At 35.5% G+C, this 23,787-nt stretch overlaps 1 protein-coding gene across 1 annotated transcript in view; it reads right to left on the bottom strand.

The window, feature by feature from the left end:
- Positions 1-13,002: 13,002 nt before the first annotated feature.
- Positions 13,003-23,787, bottom strand: part of MED10 (mediator complex subunit 10) — a 67,993-nt gene continuing 57,208 nt past the window's right edge. Inside the window, exon 4 of the mRNA XM_090397713.1 lies at positions 13,003-13,189. Within this exon, the coding sequence (XP_090253839.1) occupies positions 13,091-13,189 (99 nt within the window). The 3' untranslated portion in view covers positions 13,003-13,090. The remainder of the gene's footprint in view (positions 13,190-23,787) is intronic.

Genomic DNA, 23,787 nt, shown 5'->3' with positions numbered 1-23,787 from the left:
AGATGATAAAAGTGAAATGAAAACTGAATATATTCTAGATGTGTGGATAAATTACTTTGAAACACTGCTCAATGAAATAGGCTATGACAGAACAATCACAACAAATATAACAACAAGAATGCAATCAAAAGTACATCTATAAAGATATAAACTGCAATTAAAAACATGAAATATAGAAAGCAGTGTAAGTAGATGATAATCAATCAGAAATCCTCAAATAGGGACATATGAAAGTTTTGTTGTGACTACAATGCATAATTCAGACTTAGCCAGATCAAATTCTGGATGACTGCAGTTCTTGTGTAGAGGCTTAAGTGCTGTGAGGACATTATGTTGGAGGTTTAATGGATTTTTTACAACACTCAAAAAGAATTTAATACTCCTATATTTCGTCCTAGTCACTAGGACATCTACGGGGATTACAAAGACAATTAATGTAACATGCACACAAAAACTTACAATACTAAGCCCCACCACATGGGTGACACTAAAGTCCTATCTAGGTGGAGCGCCCTCTAAGGGCGGTAGTAGGTGGCCTGGAATGTATCTAGTATCTTGGCTATTTTTTCCCAGGAAAAAATAGCCAAGATACTAAAAAAGTATAACCTACACACAGCATATAAGCCCTACCGCAAACTTGCTACCCTTATCCATTCTACAAAAGATCAGCTCCCTCCTCTCTCTCTGCCTGGAGTTTACAAAGTACCCTGTTCCTGTAAGCTTGCGTACTTTGGACAGACAGGCAGATCAGCATCCATCCGCCTGGAGGAACACAAGTCGTACATCGTTAAACAAAACTATGGCCATTCAGGCTTGGCTGACCATGTTTTGGACACCACCCACAGAGTATCATGGAAGAAAACCACCATGCTCCACCACAGCAAATTCAAGAAAGAGAGACTTTTCTTAGAAGCAGCAGCAGCAGCTCTCAGAAACCAACCAAATCTTAACAAATACGGTTGCATTAAGCTTCCGAAGATTTGGGAAACACTCATCACCAGAGGTCCCACCTTACATTTCAGGCCACCTACTACTGCCCTTAGAGGGCGCTCCACCTAGATAGGACTTTAGTGTCACCCACGTGGTTGGGCTTAGTATTGTAAGTTTTTGTGTGCATGTTACATTAATTGTCTTTGTAATCCCCGTAGATGTCCTAGGACGAAATATAGGAGTATTAAATTCTAATTTAATTCTTTTTGAGTGTTGTAAAAAATCCATTAAACCTCCAACATAATAAGGATGACTGCAGTACAGTACCCATCTATAAAAAAAAAAAAAAAAAAAAAAAAGGAGATGAAACAAAGAGAGAATTATAGAGGAATTTGCAATATGCATTCCAGGTATAATTGAGAAGAAGTTAACAAAAATTGTAGAATTTCCTTTGAGAAGAACAAGTTGGGTTTAGATAAATACAGGCTGAGAAGATCCGATTTTTATTTTAAGACCAACACATGAAAAATCATGGAAAAATAACAAGAATCTGTATTTAAGTTCTGTAGACCTGGAAAAGGCACATATTAAGGTGCAAAGAAAAAAAGGTGTTTAAAACTATATGGGACAAAAGATATACAAGATAGATTGACGCAAAGCAAGAATGCACACAATCTCTATTCTTATTCATCATCTATGTGGATCGTATTATGAAGGAATGTGGCATATTCCTAAATAAATCCTTTGAGACAAATGAACTGAAAAACGGCTTAATAAATCTGGCACGAAAATCAGCAATTTTTTTAAAAAGACAAACTATGAAGAAAAACTTGATTCAGCCAGAGAGGCATGAGGTCAGGTAGTCCAAAGACAGAAAAATCAGAACTTCATGACTCAGGAAATTAAAGAGGTAATCAAGGAAAAGGCCTATGTAGCTCAGTGGAAGTGGCACTTGGTCGCTCGAAGTTAGACTTAAATTCAAGTCTAGTCACCGACTAGAGGAATTTTTCATAAACCTTTCTTCGACCAGGTCCCGAGTTACTCGATCTCTGGCACGGGCAAGCACATTTTCCCTCCCAGAAACTCAGGTTTTCATCCAGTAAACTCAAGAAGACTGTAGTACCCACATTATTTTTCAGACAGTAACATATCTTGTTAGAGTTAAGTACCAAGAAATGGCAGCACTTGTTTGCAAGCCTCTTCATGGGTGGCTGCTATAATCAGTGATAGACATGGGCCAGCTATCTCTGATTGGCTACCAGCAGATATTAAACTGCCCACCAGTCTCCAAAAGCTAGACAGGGTATAAAGGCCTCACCTACTCCCTATAAGGGAATAAAAGGATTTATTTATTTTTTTTGAAAAGAAGACAGCATAATGAAACTTCATGGCAAATAAGTCAACTTGTGTTCTTAGAGAATACAGACAAAAATGTAAGAAAGTAACACACATGCAAAACTAGCTCAACAAAAAGTCATGGAAAGACTTTGGTAAGGACACAGATAAAAATATCGGGAGGGTGATAAAATACTTTGGAGGCTATTGAAAAAAACTCAGAATTGGAGGAAAGAGTACTATAAAAGGAATCAGATGATAAAGGTGACATGAAAACTAAAACAAATATTCTAGATGTCTGGAGTAATTATTTTGAAAGACTGCTAAATGAAACAAGCAGTGACAGAATAAGCATGGTAGTAGAACACACTGAACACGAATTCATATTAATATTTGAAGTAGAAAAAAACGTCAGAAACCTGAAATATGAAAAGGCAGACGGAGTAGAAGATATTTGACCAGAAATTTAAAATATGGAGATAAAGTTTTACACTGGCTACACTGCATAATTTAGAAGGCCTGATCAGAGGATCAAATTCCAGACGATTGGAACACAGCTCTCAAAGTACTTATGTATACCCAGAGCAAAGAGCAAAAAACTGAATGTGATATTTATGCAAGTATATTGAGAAAAAGTCAAGAAAAATTGGGGAAGTAAAGCATGGAGAAGAACAAGTTGAGTTCAGGACAAAATTGTCAGAATCAGATTTTCACTTTAAAACAAATAGTTGTGAAATCATGGGAATATAACGAGGATCTGCATTTAAGTTTCGTAGATTTAGAAAAGGCATGACAAGATGCCAAGAGGATAGCTTTTCAAAATGTCACAGTTATATAGTGTAAATGGAACATTATATCAAGCAATACATAGCCTCTATTCGAGTTGTAAGTCAGCAGTTAGAATTGAAGTACAAGACGATGGTTTGATATTAAATCTGGAGACAGACAAAGATGTACATTATCCCCTCTGTTACTCATTATCTACATGGATCATATTAGGAAGGAAATTAGTATTAAACCTGATATCAAAATTGGAAATGTTAATCTGAGCTCTTTATGCAGATGATGTTATACTTCTAAATAAATCGGGTACAAGTCTGCAGAATTCCATGACTAAAATGAATAACTGCCATGTATAACTGAGAGGAGACCTCCACATAGCCTTTAAAGGAATGCAGAGAACCAACCAGGGCTTATGACTTAATGTCCAATCCTCACCTTCTCGTGGTGCACCTTGTTGGGTATCTACTTGGATACTGAACGAACGAGATGGGCTGGCAATTTGAGATTTAGCCTACCAAATTGTATTCTGATTGGTTAAATCAAAATAAAAAATGATGGTACAACATGACAAAATTTCATGCCGGCTGGGGCGTCGCCCGGTTAAACAAGGGCCCCGTTGTTTTCGCCAGGGAACCAGGACGAACAGTGAAAAGTCAGCTACTGGAACAAATCTGAAAACAAACCCTAACTCAACATCACCAGAGTTAAAGATTGGTACTATCAACATAAAAAGCCTGAATGGCAAAGAAATGGAGCTAGCTGAGGAATTAGACAAGTACCAGATCGACATAATAGGGGGTGACTGAAACAAAAAACACCCAAACTGGTGAGATCTTTCTGAGCAATACAAAATGTTATATTCAGGCAATGACAATCAAGGAAAAGAAGGAGTAGCCATGGTATTCAACACAAAATACGAGGCTAATCTTCTTGAATGGCAGGCAGTCTCAAGTAGAGTAATGTGGGCAAATATGAGAATGGGGAACTGGACAATGAGACTTATTTGTGCCTTTGGTCCCACAGAAGGTTTTAATAAGGTAGAAGTGGAGGAATTTTTTGAGGCTTTAGAAAAAGCAAGTGACACAATGAAAAAGGAAAAGTTGGGGATCTAAATAGCAGAGTAGGAAATGATTGTGAGATATACAAAAATATTTTAGGAAAATTTGGAGAAAAGAGCAAAGCTAATAATAATGGCAAATATCTGTTGGATTTCTGCTCAGGACATGGACTGGTTATTACTAACACCATGTTCCAGCATAAAAATGTGCACAAATTCACATGGAGAGAAGAGGCTAGGAATAAGAAAAGTCTCATTCACTATGTTATTGTTGTAGGAAATGATCAGAGTAGGAAATGATTGTGAGATATACAAAAATATTTTAGGAAAATTTGGAGAAAAGAGCAAAGCTAATAATAATGGCAAATATCTGTTGGATTTCTGCTCAGGACATGGACTGGTTATTACTAACACCATGTTCCAGCATAAAAATGTGCACAAATTCACATGGAGAGAAGAGGCTAGGAATAAGAAAAGTCTCATTCACTATGTTATTGTTGATAGTGATGTTTTCTCCCTGGTGCAGGACACCAGAGTGTACAGAGGATTTGAAATTGGAAGTGATCACTATTTAGTCTTGAGCAGGATAAAATTGAATTTCATATTGAAAAGAATAACATGTAAGAAAGTTTTAAAGCGAATAAAAGCTGAGCAGCTCTTAGATGTGAACTGTAGACTAAAATACACAAAGATTATTGAAGAAAAAATGAAAGAGTTTGAGAACAGGAATCAAACCTTGGAGATTCAGTGGCAAACTCTGAAGATAACATTGATTGATACTGCCAGAGAGGCATGTGGTGAGGTTGTCTGCAAGGATAAAAAAATCAGACCTCCCTGGTGGACACAGGAAGTTAAAGAGGCAGTGAAGGAAAAGAAGAAAGCATATCAAAAGTTCCTGTCAAATAAGTCAGCTTGTGCTCTTAGAGAATATAGAGACAAATGCAAGAATGCTACACACTGTGTAAAACTAGCTAAACAAAAGTCATGGGAGGACTTTGGCAAGAATATAGAAAATAAATATCAAGAAGTGGCAAAATATTCTGGAGGTTGTTGAAAAAGCTTAGGAATGGAGGAAAGAGTGCTGTAAAAGGAGTTAGAGATGATAAAGGTGACATGAAAACAGGAGAAAAAGATATCCTTGAGGTATGGAGTAATTACTTTGAAAAATTGCTAAATGAAACAATCAGTGATGACAGCACAGTGGTAAAAAACACTGACCAGGCATTCAGTCAGGAATACATATCCATACTTGAAGTAGAAAAAGCCATCAAAGGCTTTAAATGTGGAAAGGTAGCAGGAGTAGATGATATTCGACCAGAAATGCTCAAGTATAAAAAGTATAAGAGTCTTACAGTGGCTGCACTGCATAGATCAGAAAGCCTGGACAGAGGGGCGAATTCCCGATGATTGGAGTAGAGCTCTCATAGTATCCATATATAAAACGGGAAATAAAACTGAATGTGAGAATTACAGAGGTATTTCCCTACTGAGTGTTCCTGGCAAGATCTATGCAAGTATACTTAAGAAACGATTGAGAAGAATTGTGGAAGAAAAGCTGGGTGAAGAACAAGCTGGATTCAGGCCAAATAGAGGCTGTCAGGATCAGATCCTCACTTTACGACAAAATGTCGAAAAAACATGGGAATATAACAAAGATCTGTATTTAAGTTTTGTCGATTTGGAAAAGGCATATGACAAGGTGCCAAGATAGAAGCTATTCAATACGCTGCAGTTACATGGTGTCAATGGGGCATTATATCAAGCAATACTTAGTCTTTATTTGAGTTGTAAGTCAGCAATTAGAATTGAAGGAAGTACAGGAAGATGGTTTAATGTTAAATCTGGTGTGAGACAAGGATGTACATTATCCCCTCTGTTATTCATTATCTATATGGATCATATTATGAAGGAAAGTGGTATTAAGCATGATATCAAAATTGGAGATTTTAATGTCAGCTCTTTGCTTTATGCGAATGATGTTATACTTCTAAATAAATCTGCTACAAGAGCCGGGTTAGAAATAAAATCCTTGACAGTTCTGAAAAAGATCACACAGGGTAACAGATGGCATCAATGGCAGTATCATATTAAAAATGAGGATATTAGGAAAATACTTGACATTGTCAGCATTCAGGAATGTGTTAGCCAAACCAATCTCGGGTGGTATGGCCACTTAAACAGAATGGGAGTGGAAAGATTAGCAGAGCAAGTGTTCTTTGCCTGGGGTACTTAAGGGTCAAAGCTATGTTGAGATCTATATAGCTATATAGATCTCAACATTTAAGGGAATGCAGAGAACCGACCAGGGCTTCTGATCTAATGTCCAATCCTCATCTTCTCGTGGTGCATCCTGTGGGGTATCTACCTGGATACTGAACGAACAAGAATGGGCCTGGCAATTTAGGATTTAGCCGACCAAACTGTATTCTTATTGGCTTAAAACAAAATTTCAAATGATGGGACATCATGGCAGAATTTCATGCTGGTTGGGGTGTTATCCAGTTAAACAAGGTCCCCGTTGTTTTCGCCAGGGAACCAGGGCAAACAGCGAAAAGTCAGCTACTGGAAGAAATCCTAAAACTCACCCCAACTCAACATCAGAGTTCAAGATCGGTACTATCAACATAAGAAGCCTGAATGGCAAAGAAATGAAGCTGGCTGAAGAACTGGAAAAGTACCAGATTGACCTAATAGGGGTGACTGAAACAAAAAAGACAAAAAATGGTGAGATCTTTCTGTGCAATAAATTCAAAATGTTATATTCAGGCAATGACAATCAAAGAAAAGAAGGAGTAGCCATAGTATTCAACACTAAATACAATGCTAATCTTCTTGAATGGCAAGCAGTCTCAAGTAGAGTGATGTGGGCTAATATCAGAATGGGGAATTGGACAATGAGACTTATTTGTTCCTATGGTCCCACAGAAGATTCTACTAAGGTAGAAGTGAAGGAATTTTTTTATGCTTTAGAAAAAGCAACTGACTCAATGAAAAAGAAAAAGTTGGTCCTTGTTGGGGATTTAAATAGCAGAGTAGGAAATGATTGTCAGACATACAAAAATATTTTGGAAAAATTTGGAGAATAGAGCAAAGATAATAATAATGGCAAATACTTGTTGGATTTATGCTCAGGACATGGACTGGTTATTACTAACACCATGTTCCAACATAAAAATGTGCACAAATTCACATGGAGAGAAGAGGCAAGGAATAAGAAAAGTCTCATTGACTATGTTATTGTTGATAGTGATGTTTACTCCCTGGTGCAGGACACCAGAGTGTACAGAGGATTTGAAATCGGAAGTGATCAATATTTAGTCTTGAGCAGGATAAAATTGAATTTCATATTGAAAAGAATAACATGTAAGAAAGTTTTAAAGTGAATAAAAGTTGAGCAGCTCTCAGATGTGAACTGTAGACTAAAACACACAAACATGATTGAAGAAAAAATAAGTGTTTGAGAACAGGCACCAAATCTTAGAGATTCAGTGGCAAGCCATGAAGAAAACACTGATTGATTCAACCAGAGAGGCATGCAATGAGGTTGTCTGCAAGGATAGAAAAATCAGAACTCCATAATGGACACAGGAAGTTAAAGAGGCAGTGAAGGAAAAGAAGAAAGCATATGAAAAGTTCCTGGCAAAGAAGTCAACTTGTACTCTTTGAGAATACAGAAACAAATGTGAGAAAGCTAAACACTGTGTAAAACTGGCTAAACAAAACTCATGGGAGGATTTTGGTAAGAAAATAGAAAATAAATATCAAGAAGGTGGCAAGATATTCCGGAGGTTTTTGAAGAAGCTTAGGAATGGAGGAAAGAGTGCTATGAAAGGAGTTAGAGATGATAAAGGTGACATGAAAACAGGAGAAAAAGATATCCTTGACGTATGGAGTAATTACTTCAAAAAAAAAATGAAACAAGCAGCGATGACAGCACAGTGGTAAAAAACACTGACCGGGTTTGCAGTCAGTAATACACATCCATACTTGAAGTAGAAAAGCCACCAAAAGCCTGAAATGTGGAAAGGCAGCTGGAGTAGATGATATTCGACCAGAAATGCTCAAGCATGGAGGCATAAAAGTCTTACAGCGGCTGCACCGCATAGTTCAGAAGGCCTGGACAGAGGGACGAATTCCCGATGATTGGAGTAGAGCTCACAAAGTACCCATATATAAAAAGGAAAATAAAACTGAATGTGAGAATTACAGAGGTATTTCATTAGTGAGTGTTCCTGGCAAGATATATACAAGTATACTTGAGAAATGGTTGAGAAGGATTGTGGAAGAGAAGCTTGGTGAAGAACAAGCTGGATTTAGCCCAAATAGAGGCTGTCAGGATCAGATTTTCACTTTACGACAGATAGTTGAGAAATCATGGGAATATAACAAAGATCTGTGTTTTAGTTTTGTAGATCTGGAAAAGGCATATGATAAGGTGCCAAGAGAGAAGCTATTCAATACTGCTGTTTAATGGGTGCAAGGGCGTTATATCAAGCAGTACTTAGTCTTTATTCGAGTTGTAAGTCAGCACTTAGAATTGAACGAAGGACAGGAAAGTGGTTTAATGTTAAATCTGGTGTCAGACAAGGATGTACATTATCCCCTCTGTTATTATCTATATGGATCACATTATGAAGGAAAGTGGTATTAAACCTGACATCAAAATTGGAGATGTTAATCTCAGTTCTTTGCTTTATGCAGATGATGTTATACTTCTAAATAAATCCACTACAATATTGTTATTACTACTATAATAAGCCAAAAGTTTGTACTACCCAAGTGATCACTTACACTTGGGCTCGCTGATAGTTTTTTTTCTTTTTTCGGCATGAAACTCTATGGATTTCGATCAGAGTTTCATACCCGGCTATAAAATAAAATTGGATTTACCATCTCCCTTTAACTTAAATCCACTACAAGTCTGCAAGATTCCCTGACTAAATTGAATAACTTGTAATAGATATGGTATGAAGGTCAGCATTAAGAAGACAAAGACAATGAAAATATCAACTGCATTGTGAATGGAGAACTTATAGAACATGTAAAACATTTTAGCTACTTAGGCACGATTTCAAGTGAAGATGGCAAGTTAAATATGGAAATAGACAACAGAATCAACATAGCTGGTATGGTATGAAGTCAACTGAATAAATTTATATGGAATAAGAGAGAAATTAGCCAAAACACTAAATTAGCTGTATACAAGACTGTGTTTAAACCAATTTTTACTTATGGATCTGAGAGCTGGGTTAGAATTAAAACACTTGATCTAAGAAAGATTAGGGGCATGAATAGATGGCATCAATGGCAATATCATATTAAAAACAAGGATATTAGGAAAGAATTTGACATTGTCAGCATCGAGGAATGCATTAGCAGAGCTATGGTGGCATGGTTACTTAAACAGAATGGGCAAGGAAAGATTGGCAAAACAAGTATTCTCTGCCATGTTGGCAGGAAAAAGATTTACAGGAGATATAGATGGATTGATATGGTAAAAAGTGTCTTTGAAGATAAAAATATAAGATCTGACAATGTTGAAGCCTTGACAGGTAATAGATTGATTTGGAGGAAAATTGTAGGTAGGAAGTTGGTAATGATATAAATTTTTCATGTAGTACTATCATATCCTGTACACCCCTTGAGGGTATATATTAGGAATTTGATGATGATGATGATGTGTTCTTTGTCAGGAAAAAGACACAGTGGAAGACTAAGATATAGGTAGATTGTATAGCAAAAAGTGCCTTAGAACACAGATAAGATCTCATAACACTAGACCCTTGACAGATAACAGATTAATCTGGAGGAAAATTATTGATATGAAGTTAGTAAAGATATAACTTTTTTATGTGGTGCTATCACAATATCTGCATCAGAAGATATATATCCATAACCAAGATAGATATTCTGCCTCCAATTGGGGAGAGTGACCATGCAAGTCTTGTTCTGGGAAGTTGCCAAACATGAGGAATTCTCTCTTAAGAAAGGGTTTATGTTGAACTATAAAGCTGGTAATTATGACAGACTTAAGAGTCATCTTGGAGTGCCATGGCTTGAGAAGCTACAAGGAAAGAATGTCAGTAGTGCAGAGAAAGTGGTCAGAGATTGAGAGAAGCAGTAATGGAGTGCATAGCCAAGAAGAGGAGATAAACCAAGTGGGAATTACATGGATGAGTGGTGGTAAAAGCAAGAGAGAAAAAAAAAAACTGTGAAGGGAATATAAAGAAAAGGTAATCAGCATACTCATGAGTAGTAAAGTGCAAGCAAGAAGGGCAACTAGTATGATAAGAAAAGCCTAAGTAAACCCAAAGTTTTTATTTTATTTTTTATTATGTAGCAAATAAGAGGAAAAATGACTATGGTAGGATGACTTTAAACAATGCTCATGATAGGAAGGTGACAGATGCAAAAGAAATAATTGAGTTGTGACAGAGATGCATATCAAAACTGAGGTAGATGAACAGGAGGTGTTCAGCATATTGTAAAATATCAATGTGAACTCAGCAGTAGAATTGGATGGCATGTCAGCCTGTGTACTGACACAGGCTGACATGCCATCAGTACACAGGCATGTCAGCCTGTGTACTGAGAATCTTCTGTGAGACTATGAGCACAAATCACAAGGTTTTCATTCTAAAATTTATCTACATCACTCCTCATTAAATTGACAGTCATTTAAAAAGTTTATCATCATGGTGTTGAATACAAAGCTACTTTTTCCTTTGTGATCATCACTTATAATTTATAAGTATCTTGCCTGTTTTTCTCTGTAACCACAAATCAAGTCAACAGGGTATTTCTGTATTCCTCTGCAAGTTCCATCTTTCTTTCTCTCTCTCTCTCTTTTTTACCACCAATGATTCTTATGTTGATGGTGTTAATTCAGTTCCATAGAGTCAGATTACTCTACGAGCTGACTTTCTACTATTTGCCATTTCTGAGAAAAGAAGCCCCAAAGACCATGTTTAATTGGCTGTTTAAAAAAAAAAGATCCCAGATATTAAAGATCATGATCTGGGTATCATGGCATCTGATCATTTTTTTTTTTTTTTTGAATGCTCAGAAAAATAATTATTGAAATAAAAAATCAATCAGTAATAATAATAATCTGTAATAAACACAAAAACTTATTCTGATTATAAGACCATCGGTTTAATACGCATATGTACAAGAATGCTGACTAATTTCGCTAGCATACTGTCTAGCTTTGTCAAGACTAAAAAAAAAAAAAAAAAAAAAACAGTAACCTTTTACAACGGTTAGTCAACCAAATTTGACAGCTCGTGTGACAATGTATGCATGTAGCGAGATGCTTCAGTCATTATTGTGAATACGCGTTACATAATTTTTAGCATACTGTAGTTCCGCTATACTTAATGAATTAATCAGATTTTTCCATGTATCTTTCAATACTGCTCCTTGATTTCTGTCCAGGTTATTTCCTGTTCGTAGGACCACTGCTGCTTCTTTGAATATTCGGCATCTGTAATCATCCTCTATATATGGCATTGAGCTGTTTTCCCAATCTATTGTGTGGTTAGAAGTTGAGAAGTGATGCACCAAACCTGAAGTATCTGTTCTGTTGTGATTTACATCTCCAACGTGTTGCTTCTGTCTAATTTCCGGGCTTCTTGAAGTTTGGCCTATGTAGGCAAGTCCACGGTATTCTATAAACACCTGCATATTTGAAAAATGGAACGCTGCCTTTAGGGGATCTTAAAAACTGTCTAATGGTTGCAGTCGGTTTAAACACAACTCTGATGTTGTGAGGCTTCAAAATTCTAGCTATTTTAGTGGAGACCGAACCAACATAAGGGATGACTACAGATGAAACGTACTGAGTTGCTATCCTTTGTTGTTGGAGGTTATTTTTATAAAGCAATTTGTTGACTATGTTTAGAGGATAACCATTTTGAGATAGCGATTTCGATATTTGAGAAAGTTCTGTATGTACATTTTCTTCGTCTGTGACGATGTTTTGGGCTCTATTTCGTAACATATGGATGATGTTGTATTTTTGTGTATGATGATGATTGGAAGTAAAATGCAGATACCGTCCAGTATCCGTTGGTTTTCTATATATAGTAAGTTTAATATTATCATTCTCTTGTCTTTTGACCAGTATATCTAAAAAAGGAAGTTGTTGATTGTTTTCCAATTCTAAAATAAATTTGATTTTGTTGTGAAACAAGTTGATTTTATTTAAGAACACATGTAAGCTTTCTATTTTTTTTTCTTTCCAAATGACAAAAACATCATCTACGTATCTCCACCAGACTGATGGTTTTGAAACAATGTTGGCTAGAATTTCATTTTCTAATTTCTCCATGAACAAGTCTGCACATGGTGGTGACAGGGGACTGCCCATGGCTAGACCTTCCAATTGTTGATAAACGATGTTGTTGACTTTAAAGAAATTGGAATTCAGGCAGTGTTGGAAAAGTTGTGTGATATCCCTAGGAAAGAGATCTTTTATAATGTCTATGACCTCTTCAACTGGAACGTTCATAAATAAGGTCTTTGTTAAGTATTTTGTACGTGAAATGGTCTGATAGTAAATTATTGATCTTACTAATATAATCTCTGGAGTTCAAAATGACTGTGGAGTTCCCTTTATCCGCTTTAGTAATTATTATATCTTTGTTCCTTTGTAAGTTCCGAATAGCCTTTCTATCACAGGGAGTGGTATTTAGTTTGGGTGGTTTTGCTGTGGCAAGGATGATTGTGCTTTGGAATCTAATAACATTAGCTATTGCCTCCTGGAGAGGATAAAGACCTTTTTCAATACGACAAATGAAGTCCATTTTTTGACTTATTACTGAATAATCTATTATTCAGTAATATATTTACTGAATATGGTTTGCCAATGACCTGTGTAAAAATGGTAATCCATATCACCACATATAAAGTATTTAATAAAGCTGTCTACATGAGTTTGGACATAATATATACACAAAACTTTTTTTCAAATATGGTACAACATCAAGAAGAAGGTCTTTCATCACCACGAATAGCTCTGTATTTTGCCATTTCATGTGGAAATACTTTGCTCAACTCTACAAGTAGCAGTGCCTTGAATCTCTAAGAAAAACATAAGTAAACAGTTATTTAATATATATATTTGTGGTAAGTACAAAAAAGAAACCTTATTCTAAACAAAATTATTCTTATTCTAAAACTGTCTAAGATTTGAAATAAGAATCTTGTATACTTTGCTAACATTTTTGACAATTCCAAAAAATTAGAATTTTTTTTTTTTTATCCTTAGAGAAAGGTTTGTATGTTAAACAGCATGTACAGTAGTGAACAAATTAATCCAAAGAAGCCAAATTTTTGTTTCAGTTTACTAAAACCAAGGATTTAGTTCACTTGGTTGAGTGCTGCATGCTTTAACTCTCTACGATGTTTATTAATAGTGTAAACAAGTTGCCATTCATAGTGTTTTATTCATTTTGTGTAGCTATAAAATGGATACATTTCCAAGGAAGCATTTAAAAATAAGTACTTTCTCAGCACATATCCATGACTCAATGAAAAATTGACAAACGAGTGTGGTGTTGGTTTGAGTACTGTAATGTGATTTTAAAGAGGTTTAGGGAGACAGGTACCTTTCTCTTGGCAGAAAAGGAAAATGTGGATAAAAAAAGGAAAACTACACTTACTCAAGATCGTTTACTAATTAGGAAAAGCAAAATTAATCCAAGATTGTCTGCTGTAGACTTAAATAGAGACTTGGCAGCTAGTAGGATTAATGTTTCGGACATGACAATCTGTCGAAGATTGTTGGAAACAGGGAGGACGACTGCCCAAAACAGAAACAACTGTTGATGCAGAAAAAGAGGCTTCAGTGGGCAAAACGTGTACAAAGATTGGAATGTTGAGAAGTGGAAGGTGGTCATATTCTCAGAAAATGACAGATGAGAGCCATTTCTTTGTCCAAGGAGAGAGAGTACCCCCTATGTTCACAAATCAGTGGCTGAGACTTCTCCCGCCTTCCTTCAATAAGCTCCTAAACACCCAACTAATAAAAAAAAGATGTTCTGAGGCTGTTTCCCACATGATGGTCCAGGATCACTTGTGCCTGTTGACAATATAATGAAAAGTGACCCATACATAAAAATATTGGAGGAAAAGAGTAGTCCCACAGATCCAGAAAGACAAAGAACTCAACTCCCAACGGGATCTCGCTCTATGCCACATTTCAAAAACAGTGAGAGAGTTCCTCAAAAATCACAACATCCAATTACTTCAATGGTCAGGTAACTTTCCTGACATTAACCTAACATAAAATTTGTTGGCCACAGTGAAAAAGAGACTTGAAAATTAAATTGTGATACAAAGGATAACTTAATACAATCCATTATAAAAGTATGGTTTCAAGGTGCAGAAATAAGAAAAACGTGTTCTATATTGGTAGAGTCCATGCCTAAGTGAATGAATGAACTTATTAGGAATAGAGGAGCAGATATAAATTATTAGGTAAAGTTGGAGTTTAATTTTTCTACGAATTTTCTTGTGAAAGTAAAATTTTTCTTTAAAATGTGAGTGTTTGGGTTAATATTTTCACTACTGTATACTATTCAATATATTTTTATACAAAATGAGTTCATTTATGTGGAAGAATTATTTTATATGCTAATAAATTTAATGAAAAACTTACAAAATAATATGAATTTCACTTATGAAGGTTGAGTTTTTTCATCCTGAAAAGCCAGGCAAACAGGCCACAAACAAACACAATTAACACACATACAGACTTTGAAGATATGATTACTTATTCTATCCTATTGTAGTAATAATTAGGTTTTTATGAAGCCAAGTGACAGGCCATTGAGCCTACTACGTGGGAAAGATGAGATGGCATGAGTTTGATAAAATGTAAATTTGTAGTGTTTTCTACAGTGTTCTAGTTTTTAATTAATCTTTAATCATCTGTAAGAAACTGACACAAGTGTGAAGATAACTATTTCATATTTATGTAACTTCTTTTATGCAAAAATGGAAAATTTTTTAAGCCACTTCAGGCCTCCAACAAGTGAGGTGGTGGTCTTGCACTGGGATGAAATTCATTTACTACTTAAAGGCAATCACAATCATCCATGCCCATGGCAGGATTAAGTTTGCATTATGATTACGTTCTAGCTCCATTTCTTCCAAATTAATTTGTTACTGTCTTATCTTCAATTTTAGTCTTTCTTTCTAAGCACATTAATAATAGCATTAATCCACTTATATCTTGGTGTTTTATGGATCTTTTTCCCTGTCATCCTAATTTTTTAAAAGAAATGCATTCAACAGTTCTTTTAAGTGACTATATCACCACCCTGAGATTAGCTCTGTTTACACATTCTTAAATGCTAACAATCTAGTTATTTCCTAATATCTTCATTTTTAATATGATTCTGCCATTGATGACATCTGTTTGCTATCTTATTATTATTATTATTTTTTATTTGATCAAGTGTTTATTTTCTAATCCAAATCAGAGATGATAAATTGAAATTAGTTTCAACACTGTTTTATACTGTAACTTAAGTGCTTTGGATCATTATTCTGCATACATTTATTTAATCCTTAAATTCCAACTCTGTTTATTTTTAATTTGCCACCTCCACTAAAAATTGTTCCTATATAGCTGAAAAGACTTGCTTGGCTCTATATTCTTTACATTAAGAATGCAGTATTTTTTTCACTGTTCCTATCTTTATTCACAGCTTGCTTTTATCCTCTTATTATTGATTTTTATATCAAATTTGTTATAGCAGTTGTTCAAATTTAGAAACAGTTCTGAACACCAGTACTGAATTGATTTAGGAGTATAACATTACTTGGATGAATAAAGAGTTATATACAGTGGAACCTCGGTTGTCGAACTCCTCTCATCTCGAACAAATCGGCTCCCGAACATATTTTCAAACCAAAAACGCACCAATTTCCGAACAGGCAAACCGGCAACCACATGATCCCTAGGCTGAGATGTATGACGGGAGAGCATCACACTGCAGCCTCCTCTCAATCCAGACACCTGCTCGAATTTGCAGTGCCTTTTCTTGATTTTCTTTGTGTTTTGCTGTTTTTTTTTATAAATTATTATTAAATAAGCCACCATGGGACTGAAGAAGGATAGTGATAGCAGCAAAGCGAAAAGAAAAGTTGTTAGATAGGGTTGAAAAAAAAAAAAAAAAAAAAAAGAAATCTCATCCAAACATGAAAAAACTGATGTTCGTGTCTCAGATCTTGCTATGCAATCACTGAAAAATAAAGAGGCGATCAAGGGAGCTGATGTTGCAAAAGGAGTTCTTAATAAACAAAGATGTCAGACGACTGAACAAGTGGAAAAATTGTTGCTGATTTGGATAAATGAGAAACAGTGCTAGTGATAGCGTTTCTTATTTGGTAATTTGTGAAAAAGCGAGGCGATTACATGATGACTTGTTTAAAAATCCCTGGTATGAGTGGTGCTAATAGTAAGGTTTGGGTAACCAGGCAGTTTTTTATTTAGTGGATCCATGAAGTCTTTGCCCCAAATGTGAGAAAATACCTTCAAGAAAAAAAATTGCCATTAAAATGCTTTCTTGCGATGGAAAATGCTCCTGGTCACCCTTCAGGCTTGGAGGACAAGTTGGTGGAGGAGTTTGATTTTTATCATGAAGTTCCTTCCTCTAACACGACTCCTCTAATCCAGTCCATAGACCTGCAGGTCATTTCGAACTTTAAAAATCTCTACACCAAATTACTGTTTCAAAGGTGTTTTGAAGTGACTTCTGACACAGAATTAACACTCAGAGAATTCAGGAAAAATCAATTCAATATCCTCCATTGCTTAATATTCTTGACAAAGCCTAGGTGCAAGTGACTTACAGGACCATAAACTTGGCCTGGAGGAAATTGTGGCCCGACTGTGTAGCACACAAAGAGACATTGAGGGCTTTGAGGCTGAGTATGTTGCTGTTATCGATGATGTTGTGTCTCGGGACAAAAGCATGGGCTTGGAGGTTGGCAATGCTGATGTGGAGGACCACAGGAATGAGCTCACCAAGGAAGAACTGGAACACCTTCAAAAGGAGCAGTAAAAGATGGTGGTTGAAGAAATGTTTCAGAGACAGAGGAAGGAAGGGAGGATTCCTAGTTCTTTGATCAAAGAAATGTGTGTAAAATGGGGTGAGGTGTAAAGTTTTGTGGAAAGAGATGACCCTTTTTCGTCTATATTTTATCTATTTAATGTGTTTATTCTAAGCATAAGATTATGCATAAGATTTTATGCACCTTCATTATTTTTGTATACGATTTTATGCATGAAGTACTGTTGTAAGGGTTTAAATAAGCAATCATCTGGGGTTCGCGAACGGATTATCCAATTTTACATTAATTTTTATGGGAAAATGGTTTCAGTTTTCAAACAAATCTGTTTCTGAACAGCCTTTAGGAACAAATTATGTTTGACAACCGAGGTTCCACTGTATTCCAATTTTAATATCTGTTTAATGCTACTTTCCTTCATAATGTACCTAACAAACAAGCTTAGGTGTTGAAAATTATTTATAACTTATTTTAACAGAATTAACAACACCAAACAAATTACTTTATAAAAAAAAATGTTTATTAAGTGGCTTATATTTTGCTAGATTTCAAACCAGCATGTTATAGTTCACACCCAATATTATTATTATATAATACCTCCAAGGAGTCCAAAGACTCATTGAGGAAGGGCACCTACTCTACAACTCTGTCTCCACCAACCGCAACTATGTTTCATCATCTACACCACTGCCGACCACTAGCATTTTCACAGACGATCGCAAACATCCATACCCACGGCGGGATTTGAACCCGCAGCCTTTTGACTGGAGAGTGGATATGCTAACCATCCGGCTGGTCTACCAACTCCTACATATTACAGATATGTAATATGTAGGAGCATGGAGGAGTATGTTGGTAGATTTATCTTAAGATCAACTCCTACATAGCTGTAATACTTCTTCTTTTTTTTTTTTTATATTAGAAGGTGCCAAATTAGGATTTTAGATCTTTTGTCCATTATAATTTGAATTGTTTCACTTACTCATTGTTGCATGTACGCTATAACATGCTGCTTTGTGTTCTGAAGATAGTTGGAAATCCAGTGAAATATAAGCCAGTTAATAAACATCTTTTTTTTTTTTTTTTTAATAAAATAGTTCCATCATAATATGATTCACTCAGATGATTAATATGGAGGTGAAAATGTCTTATACCTAATTTTACATCAAATCAACTTTGTGTACTCCATAAAAGCTCCATAAATCTACTTGCCACAAGCAAGCAATCAGAGACAAGTGAATCTACAGCCTCATTATAAATCTTGTGTAATTAATATAAGTGAATTCCTTCATAAACTGTTTATCCCTGCCCAAAGTTTCTTTGCAATAAGACACTCTCAAATATATGCCTCACTGCTGTTTCCAAAATACAAAGTAATTCAAACCTATGACAACAAGCAGCACCATTTATCTCTCACTGTCTGTAAGTTTATAACAACTTAGGCCTACCATGCATCTGTAGATTAATGTTGAAATGAATAAGTATTCTCAACCATTTTATTTTGCATGACTTGTAAGTCATCACTCATTCTTATAATTATCAGAGATAACATAAAAAATATAATCAATTTAAGACGACCAATTTTCATTTGTTTCAATGGCAACTGTAATACAAGATAAAACAAATTTATATTTCTCTCAACACCTACTTTACCCTTAAGAAGGTATGAAGATGTAATAAAGTAATGGTGTAAGCATATTTTCACAATTCGCAACATCAATTAGCTTAGTGTAATTATATACTTGAATATTTTACACAATGAAAAGGTTTTTTAATAGTTTTTTTTTTTTTTACAAAAAAAAAAAAAAAAAAAAAAAAAAAATACAAGGACAAGTCATAGACCAGATCATGAAAAGATAGTCTGGGTTCATTATTAGGTGTTGAACACTTTTGGTTGTTTTGTAAACTTCGTTCTCTCTCCTTCAATTCATTATGGACAGCAAATGAAAGAAAATGCAAACTACACTTTCTAGTTATGTGAAATGGTGCAATACAGAAGGCAAAAGTAAGAGGCCAGAAGGTATTAAAAAACATAGAAGAAAATAGCTCTGTTGTGTCATCAACTAAAAACAATTAAGACATGCTTTCCAAGCTCAAGGAATTCAAGTAATGTCTGCATTATGTAATGTATAAAAAATATCCTGGGGTTTGCTGACAGAAACTAGATTACTACAAGATTTTTGAGGCACCTTTTAAAGTGGAGACATTTAGGTTTCCTGAGATGTTAAATTTTTACAAAAATACTGTGACATAGACTTTTGCCAGAAATCCTCTGGGTAACATAACACACCTCTAGCTGATTTCCAAAGATAGATGGATTCTAAAATATCTGAACACCTGACATGCCTTTTGAATATAGTTTATCATAAAGCTAAATTCAATAAACCATTTACCAATTTCAAAAACTTCATAGGCTCAATAGTAGAACAGTTACAAAATGATATACATTATTGATGATGTAGTTAACTTCTATACTTCTACAGATATTTCAAATGAAGAGAAACTCATTCATTATACGAGATGCATAGATAGACGCATTTCTTTACATAATTCATTTCCAAAACTCAGCTGCAGTGTACTTTGATAGATTAGAGAGTGAAATGAATAAACTTTTTTTTTTGTCAGAAGACTGGTAATTGGTTTACACAGTATGTGTAAATTATTACACATACCGTATTTTTCCGTGTATAAGACGATACTTTTTTCTAAAATTTTTAGACCAAAAATTGGGGTTGCCATGGCGAAACTTCTGGTACCTCGTCTCTGTGAACAAGCTTCTGCCAATCATTAGCCTTTGTTAACTCTGTCAGTTGATGTCATTAATGGTGGCTGATTCTGAATAAACCAATCAGAACTCTGAAAGCATTCATACATCTGCAACTTGTTGGGGGATAAGTTAATGCATTAACAATATTTTGAGCACTAGCCCATAAAAATGTCTGAAAATAAAAAAACCGATTGTCATATTCTTCAAAATTCAAGTTAAAGTCATCAATTACGCAAAAGAACATGGAAATAAAGCTTCAGAGAGACAGTTTGGACCACCTCCCATTGAGCGTATGATTAGACAGTGGAGATGTTTAAAATACTGATTTCTTAATTTTGGGTTCGAAAAAGTAGGGTTCATCTTACACATAGAAAAATACGGAAATATGGAAAAAAAAAAATTAAATTTGGCTGTTCTTAAATCTATTAACAACGTCTTTTTTTTTTGCTGAACTTGAAATGGTGCTACAAGTGTGCTTGCAAACACACATCTTTCATCACAGTTCATACTATGGACAAGTTTTTCTTTTTTTTTTGACTAGTAGATTTAAGTGGTATTTCTAGGGTCCTAACATACTGCTATGTATAATGTGTTGTTTTAACCCCCCCCACCCCATTAAATGAATTTTGAACAACTTTTCTCTTGGCACCTTTTTGTATACCTTTTCCAGATTTATAAAACTTAAATACTGATCCTGACAAGATGGGCACAGGCCAAACAGGTATCATCAGGATCAGATTCTCTTCACAAATTTTCTTAGCCTCAAGTATGCTTGCATAAATATCACCTGGAACACTGAAAGTAAATTCCTGTATAATTTGAACATTTACTTTTTTTTATTTCCGTTTTTACAGATGGAGACTATGAGAGCTCTACTCCAATCACTCAGAATTCAACTTTAAACTTTAATCAGGATGTCTGAATTATGCAGTATAGTCAGTTTGACTACACTGCATAAAACATGGAAATATAAAGTGAAACTTTTATATTTCCATGTTTGAGCATTTCTGTTTGAATATTACCTATTCCAGTTGTCTTTCATCTTGAATATTTTCTACAACTGTTTTATCAATGCTTGTACTTGCTTCAGACATCCAAAATATCTTCTGGTTGAGTTGTTATGTATCTATGATTCTTTTCAAAGCACTCTTTCCTAATTTTTTTTTTTTTTTTCACAGACTTCCACAATATTTTGTCACATTTGCCTTTGTAAATATTTATGTTTTATATTATTACCAGTCCTCCTAAAACCTTCTTTAACTACTTTACACAGTTTTCTTACATTTTCTTCATACTCTCAGGACTTCTGCTGATGTGGTAGGAGCAATCTATATTAGTTTTCACTTTCCACAACTGCTTCTAACCTCTTGAGTCCACCATGAAGTTTGAATGTTTCTATTCTTGTAAACAACAAGCATACACCATCAAGCACACAGAGAGAGAGAGGCATGTGAATTACTAACATTTTCTTCAGGAGTATCATAGCTAGCAACTGGGAGAAGACTTCTAGATAGCATTTTAAAGAATGCAGAAAACTGACCAGGGGCTTCTGACCTAATGTCTAATCTCAATGTTTCATTAATTCACCCCATTAGTAGGTATCTACCTGAACACTGAATGAACACGGTTGGGCTGGCAAAGTGATTTATATTCTATACTGGGTTTAACCAAAATTCGATGATGGTGAAACAAGATGAAATGTTTAGCACTTGATTAGACAAGGTCTCCTGTTGATTTTGTCAGGGAAAGGAGAACAGTAGAAAAAGTCAACCACTGGAACAAACTTCCGTCACATAAACAGAACTTAAGATAGGTGCCATCAATGTAAAAAGTGGAAATGCCAGAAGAATTAATTAAAGACCATGTTAACCGGTGTTACAAGCAAAAAAAAGTTATATTCAGGCAACAAGAATAAGGAAAAGAAAGGAGTAGCTACAGTATTCAACACAAAACATTAGGTTTGTTTTCTTGAAAGACAGGAGGTAACCACTTGAGTACTATTGGCAAATTTGAAAATAGGGAAGACAATGAGACTTATTTGGAAAAGTCAAAGAATTTAAGGTCATTAGAGAAGACAGCTGACAAAGAAAAAGGAAGAGACAGTCCTTGCTGATAAACCGGAGAGGAGGAAATTAATACCAGACATATAGAAATATTTTGGGAAAACATGAAAAAAAGAGCAAAGCTGTTAATAATAGTAAGTACCTGATGGACCTCTGTCCAAAGACATACTAGTCATCATTACACCATATTCCGACAATGATGTGCACAAATTCAAATGAAAAGAAACGGAAAATCTCATTGACTTGTCATTGTTGGTAGTAATATTTTCATGCTGGATCAAGTGATGGAATTTGAAATATTATCACTCTTATTTTTGGACAGGATAGAAAATAAATATCCTATTAAAAGAAAAGTATGTAAGAAAGCTTTAAACAACAGCAGCAGCAGCATTTCAGAAGACCAAATTCTAGCCTCAAACAAACAAACATAATAGTTACATTCCTGATATGAACATACCGGAGGTGTACAGGTTATTATTACAGGCAACTCCAAGGAGTCGACACTCATTGAGGGAGGTCCTAACATCATGTCAAGAACAACTATTCGACATTCACACAGTATCTATCATACCTCGCCTTGAACTCATTCACAGTCATAGCACCCACAATAGACTCTGGCAGCTTATTCCACTCATTCACCACTTTCCAAGTAAAAAACCTAGCTCTAACACCCTTGCTGACCACATTCTTGCCCAGCTTCCATTTATGGCCCCTAGTCCTTCCACCACCAGTCCTATTCTCAAAAATATCTTCTGAATTAATCTTATAGAAACCCTTCAGTAATTTGAATGTCTCAATCATATCACTCCTCTTCCACCTATCAACCAATTTTTGCAACCCACAAATCTTCAACCTGTTCTCATAAGGTTCATTCCATAGACCTGCGATCATCTTGCTCACTCATCTCTGTATCCTCTCCACTTCCTCCCATCAAGAAGAAACCCTGGCGCCCATATCTGGGCACAGTAATCTAGATGGGGTCTTATCAAGGCTCGAAACAGAGGAACAATAACTTGTTTGTTTCTACTTGTTAAAGTATTTTTCGGCAACCAAGTGATTTGATGAGCTGATTTAGCCACTTTTGTGATGTGCCCCCTAAACTTCATCTCCCTATCCACCAACACTCCCAAATCCCTGGCCTCATCAATCTCCTGGAGTACGGTTCCACCAATGTGATATACTGCTGCAAATCTTTTCACCACAAAATGCATAATGTCCTTACATTTTGCCACATTAAATCAACATCCATTTTCCTTAGCCCAGTCCTCCAAACTATCCAATCATCTTGCAAAATTTTGACACCCTGTGCACTCACTATTGCTCTACCCAACTTTGCATCATCAGCAAACAAGTGAACACTTCCTCTCAGATCCTTTCCTATATCGTTAATGAATAAATTGAAAAGTAGTGGTCCAAGAACAGAACCCTGTGGCACACCACTAGTCACAGGTTGTCTTTTGGACTCTACTCCTGAATAAACCACTCTCTGATATCTCTCCATCAACCACCCTCCTATCCATCTCACCAACCTTATATCCATCCCCATATGCTGCAGTTTACTGATTAGAATTCCACGTGGTATCCTGTCAAAGGCCTTAGCAAGGTCCAGCAGAATCACTGTAAACCCATTACCATTATCCAGTTCAGCCATCACTGTGTTATAAAATGTGAGCAAGTTACTGAGGCATGATCTACCCTTCACAAAACCATGTTGTCCCCCATACAGTATCCCATTTCATCTATCCAATCCTGTATTTTTCTCTTGACTA

This window comes from Typopeltis vanoorti, chromosome 9 (assembly GCF_054136105.1).
Source record: "Typopeltis vanoorti isolate ZY-2024b chromosome 9, IOZ_Tvanoo_1.0, whole genome shotgun sequence".
Taxonomy (NCBI): domain Eukaryota; kingdom Metazoa; phylum Arthropoda; class Arachnida; order Uropygi; family Thelyphonidae; genus Typopeltis; species Typopeltis vanoorti.
Note: the sequence above shows the minus strand (reverse complement) of the source record. Positions and strands in the feature narration are given on the sequence as shown.